Source organism: Bidens hawaiensis, unplaced genomic scaffold (genome assembly GCF_021521415.1).
Source record: "Bidens hawaiensis isolate Kalapana, Puna unplaced genomic scaffold, B.hawaiensis_p1.1 tig00024820_1, whole genome shotgun sequence".
In the NCBI taxonomy this organism is placed as follows: domain Eukaryota; kingdom Viridiplantae; phylum Streptophyta; class Magnoliopsida; order Asterales; family Asteraceae; genus Bidens; species Bidens hawaiensis.
In genome coordinates, this window is record NW_027493931.1 from 33,255 (window position 1) to 38,753 (window position 5,499).

Below are 5,499 nucleotides of genomic sequence, written 5' to 3' on the forward strand. Positions count from 1 at the left end.
TGATCACAGATCCTTTTTAATAAACTTTCCATTTTTATCTTCAAACTCCTTGTTCTGTCACCACCATTAGATCTCTGCACTCAACCAATCACAACCGTCCATTTCCTTCTCTCTCCTACTTTCTCTCACTAGCCCCCCATCCCCGGATCTAGTCACACTCCCAAATTCTCTTATTATTATATCCCATCAACCAATTGTGTTCACTTGTTCTATTATCATGTGTATTTGTTTATGAAGAAACTTAGGGAACAATATTATTTGTTCTGATAGTGATATCATCTTTTTTGTATTCAAAACATGGAGTACACCAGCCCGCGGATGCACGGCATGTCGGACGTTGTGTTTGAATGCGTGCTAGCATACATACACGAATCCCGTGACCGGCAGTCCGTCTCGCTGGTGTGCCGACGGTTATGCAAACTCGAGGCTTTGACGCGTAAGCACGTGACCATAGCGTTATGCTACACGGCCACGCCCAAACAGCTAAAGCGGAGATTCCCGTTTGTGGAGTCTCTCAAGCTGAAAGGGAAGCCACGCGCCGCGATGTATAATTTAATACCCGAGGATTGGGGCGGGTTTGCCGCCCCATGGGTGGAAGAACTATCGAGCTCTTTCACTAGTTTAAAGAGTTTGCATTTTAGAAGGATGATTGTGAAAGATGAGGATCTTGAATTGTTGGCGCGTGAGCGCGGACATAATCTTCAAGTCTTTAAACTTGATAAGTGTTCTGGATTCTCCACCGATGGACTTTCGCATATCTGTCGATCCTGCAGGTACTGTAGCGTAATAATAATTACTCTGTTATTAATATTATTAATATGAATATGAATACTCTAATAGATTTTAATTTTTAGATTGAGAATATTGAATTCAATCTTTGAGTATTTATTGGAATCTTTATTTCTAAAGTTAACTCTAGGTTTTATTTTTGGAAATGCTATAACTTATGTCTCAATTGTTGGATTAATTCTGTTTATTGGAATAAAGTTCTTCAAATCATGTGATTATGTGATCATGTCATCATACAAAAATATAACACCTCTATAAATTACAAATTTTGGTGGAGAGGCATATGATAATTTGGAAGAAATTAGTTTTTTTCTTTTGCGGTTTTATTAATTTGCGCAGCTTGTTGCCCGTCTGCCTTCTGTTTCGACGTAATCAAATACCTACGATTATCTTTCATCGGTAGTGACGTAATTGAACAAAAAATTTTAATTTGCATAAATTAGTTGTTTACATCCTCTAGACCCTATAGCTATACTGCTAGTGGGATTTACTGGATACGTCATTAACTTGCAGAATATATTTCTTAGGTTTAATTAATTAGAGCCGAGGGTCTCTCTGTAAGCCACCTCTTTATTCCTTTGGATAGAGGTACGGTGTGCCTACATCCCACCCTCCCCAGACCCTACTTATAGCTTTGCTGTCGGTGGGATTTTACTGGGCATGATTGATTGATTGATTGATTGATTGAGGTTTAAGTAATTAATCAGAATTCTACAAGAGGGATGAATCATTGTGATAAAAAAACACAGGAGTTGGTCTTATTATTATTATGTCCACCTTCATGGATATGAAATTATGAATCATTTAATTTTGGTGAATTCATAAGTTCATTAGTTTGGTACCACAACATTTTCTTGTAAGAAAAATTTAATTATAAGTCAATAAAATCGGCTATTTTTTTTCATAATTATGTCTCCATAGATCAAATTATTTGCATACCCTGTATATCTAAACTTTTAGTCACGTTTAAAACTATGTCATAATATTTGCAGGAACCTGAAAGTATTATTTCTAGAGGAAAGCCAAGTGATAGAACATGATGGAGGCTGGCTACATGAACTTGCAGTGAACAATACTCAACTCGAAACATTAAACTTTTACATGACTGATTTGTCACATATTAGTTGCAATGATCTTGAACAGATAGCCAAAAGATGCAAGTCTTTAGTATCGGTCAAGATAGGCGATTGTGAGATCTTGGAACTTGTTGGTTTCTTTCGGTTTGCGGTTTCACTTGAGGAATTTAGTGGTGGTTGCTTTAACAACCAGACCGAGCAGTATGGTTCTTTAACGTACCCTCCACGGTTGTGTCGGTTGGGTTTGAATTACATGAGCACAAATGAATTGCCCATTGTGTACCAGTTCGCTTCACGGTTAAAGAAACTTGATCTGCTTTATGCGCTTCTTGATACCGAGGATCATTGTGTGTTGTTACAAAAGTGTCCTAATTTAGAAGTTCTTGAGGTACATTATAATTATTCATGTTTCTATTAATATTTGTTACATTTGATAAATGAACTATTTTTTTTTAATAAAAATTTAAAATCGATGAAAACAGACAAGAAATGTGATCGGAGATCGTGGATTGGAAGTTTTAGCGAGATCCTGCAAGAAAATGAAACGTCTCAGAATCGAACGAGGTGCGGATGAACAAGAGCTTGAGGACGAAGAAGGCGTCGTTTCACAAAGGGGATTAACCGCGATAGCAGAAGGTTGTCTTGAGCTAGAATACATTGCGGTATACGTATCCGATATCACAAATGCAGCTCTAGAGTCCATGGGGATGAACCTGAAAAACCTCTGCGATTTTCGTTTAGTTTTACTCGATAAAGAAGAAGTTATCACGGATTTACCGCTCGATAGCGGGATCCGGTCTTTATTAACTGGCTGCACTAAACTCAGAAGATTTGCACTCTATTTGAGACCAGGAGGGTTAACTGATGTGGGGTTGACTTATATTGGTCAACACAGTCAAAACATAAGATGGATGCTTCTAGGGTACCTTGGAGAATCCGATTCCGGGCTTCTTGGGTTTTCCCGAGGCTGCCCGAGCCTACAAAAGCTTGAAGTAAGAGGGTGTTGTTTTAGTGAAAACGCACTTGCATTGGCGGTTTTACAGTTGAGATCTTTAAGGTATTTATGGGTACAAGGCTATAGAGGATCTAAAACAGGATTTGACCTGTTGACAATGGCCCGCCCGTTTTGGAATATCGAAATAATTCCACCGAGAAAGGTTAAAACCGGAGAAGGTAGGGAAATGGAACATCCTGCACATATACTCGCGTATTATTCTCTTGCTGGACCAAGAACTGATTTCCCGCCTTCTGTTATCCCGCTTGACTACATTGCGCAATAAATCTGTACATATTTATCGAAAAAGGTAGCATCTTTTTCGATCTTGAGATAAGTTTTATGTTGGTTTTGTTTGTTGTATCATGTAGTTGTATCGTTACTGTTTATACCGGTTTGTATTTTTTTTAGTTTTGGAATAACATTCGAGCGTGTGATAATTCGGTTTATGAGCCATTTGAAACATGGGATCATGTAAATATTGTGGTTTTGGTCATATAACTAAACTTTGATTTATTCTTGTATTATTAATAGTTGTCTGTCTGGTATAAAAATAACAAAACAAATACAAACAGAAAACAACAAAATGGAAACAAATATAGTGGTTCATATGCATTGTGTTTTCTTAAAGTGCCGTACCATTTAACATCATCAAATAAATCCAACCACATCTCTTATGTGGTTTTAATCCGATTCACATATTCAGAGCTTGGACAAATTTTTATGCAAGGCGATGACGCGTGTCATGCCCGGGCGTAGACCCAACGAATATGAACCATACACTGATCGGTGATGGACATGTGTTTACCAAATAACTGTTAGATGTTAACTAAACATATGAATGCCCAAATTCATAGAGACAACATTATACGTCTGGACCTACAATGGACAACCACTCCTGCACGGCCAGACGATCCATTCGGTCATCTGGCACGTCCAGTACAATAACCATTATAATATAAACACGACCATGCCCTGTATGCAAACACACAATCAAAGTAAGTTAAGAACAACACTCGACCATGTCCAGTATGATCCAACCATTACCGTTGTATTTGGTAAAATGTAATCGGTATTAATATTAATCTTCTTTATTAATATTAATATTAATCTTCTTTATGCTAAACCTTAATGTTGATAAATATACAATGTCTATTTAAGGTTCAATGATCAAATTTTATTTTGTCAACACATAATTTATATTGAGTTGCCTTTTAAATTTTAATATAACATAATCAATAAGTAGACAAAAAGTTTAAGTGTATTGCATTTGCACTAAACACATCCCACCCATCCACCCAAAGTGAAAAAAAAGACAAGAGCTTTGAGCCAGTTACCATCAGTTATGTCTCCCCCATTATATATGTTTCATTTTAAAGGGTTTATGCTAACTACCAAGAAGACAATGATGTTATGTAGTGGATCTCTTTAATAGTGACTAAATTACCATAACACCATTGGCTTAACTCATCTTTGTTATTTTAATTTCTAGGGAGAAAGAAATGTGATTTGGATTTAAGTCCTTATAGTATTGCTAAAAGTAGTAAATTGCTTAAACTTTTAAATATATCTTTTATTAAGTGCTATTGTTTTTAGTCTAGTTTTTTTAATGACCGACGAATAAAGCCTGGTTACTAAGGGTAATCCAACGGCAAAGGCGACTCTATACACGCGTGATCGCAAAAAGCATTAGGTAGCCCAAGCCCATCACGTGTTTTGTTACGGGGAATAGTCGCTGCCCAAACGCCCACTTGGGTAGCTTGAGAGTTGAGACCATGGTGCCTTTATTTGAAATCTTCACTGAATCTCTAATGCCGGTTGAGCTATGATTGTATTGTTTAACTAAAAGCAAATTAATATTAATGCTGTTTTCAGTCTAATGCACTCTATTTTTTTTGTCTATTTTATTGATTGTACTATTTTATTATATATTGATTAACATCAAATCAAAGTTTAACGAAAAGGAAATTATTAATATTGATATTGTTTACATTTTACCAAATAAAAAGGTTATGGATCCCCACTTGTGGCAAATGGTAGGAGGTTCGGTCTTCAAATGAGACTCAATTTCGATTCCTACTTGTAACATTTTGGGTGGATATTGATAATGGAGGATTTGAGCTAAGCCTGCGAGGTTGTCAGTTCCGGGTTTTAGTCCCACCATGTGTTACGCCAAAAAGTTATGCTGTTGTGGTGGCACAACGATTGTCAAGTGGCTGGCAGCCAACGGTATGGTTTTCCGGGATGCCCAAGCCAAACTTTGAGGCCAGCGTGAGCTTGGTTTACAACATAGCCCGGCCAGAGTGAAGTAAATGTACTATTCAAATTGGAGAGCGTTGTGACCTAACACATAAGAAACTTGCCGTTTTACAAAATAATAATAATAATAATAATAATAATAATGTAACAGTCAAGTGACGGTGACAAAATAGTTAGTATTAGCTTGTAAATAGAAGAAAGAGAAAAAAATATTAAAAAATAATACAGAGATAGAGATAAAGAATGAGATGTGCGAGGCTTTTATAAGATGCACAAAATTTAAATATAAATTTATGGAATTATTTTTTTTTTTTGGGTTAAATTATATGGACAAGGATAAAGAAGTTGATAGGTTTTTCTCTTTGTTTTGAATTCTTTCTA

General features: G+C 36.3%; 1 protein-coding gene across 1 annotated transcript; it reads left to right on the forward strand.

Annotated features, from left to right (window-relative positions):
* Nucleotides 1–297: 297 nt before the first annotated feature.
* Nucleotides 298–3,339, forward strand: LOC143570064 (coronatine-insensitive protein 1-like). The gene is made up of 3 exons (XM_077055815.1): nucleotides 298–773; nucleotides 1,782–2,253; nucleotides 2,348–3,339. Exons 1-3 carry the CDS (start codon nucleotides 298–300, stop codon nucleotides 3,143–3,145), a joined length of 1,746 nt encoding a protein of 581 aa, XP_076911930.1. The 3' UTR covers nucleotides 3,146–3,339.
* The last annotated feature ends 2,160 nt before the right edge of the window (nucleotides 3,340–5,499 follow it).

Excerpts from the sequence above, each read along its gene's own strand:
- LOC143570064 (XM_077055815.1), top strand. The coding sequence starts at position 298 with ATGGAGTACACCAGCCCGCGGATGCACGGCATGTCGGACGTTGTGTTT. Across the intron at positions 774-1,781 it reads CATATCTGTCGATCCTGCAG|GAACCTGAAAGTATTATTTC; the intron begins GTACTGTAGCGT and ends TAATATTTGCAG. Across the intron at positions 2,254-2,347 it reads CTAATTTAGAAGTTCTTGAG|ACAAGAAATGTGATCGGAGA; the intron begins GTACATTATAAT and ends CGATGAAAACAG.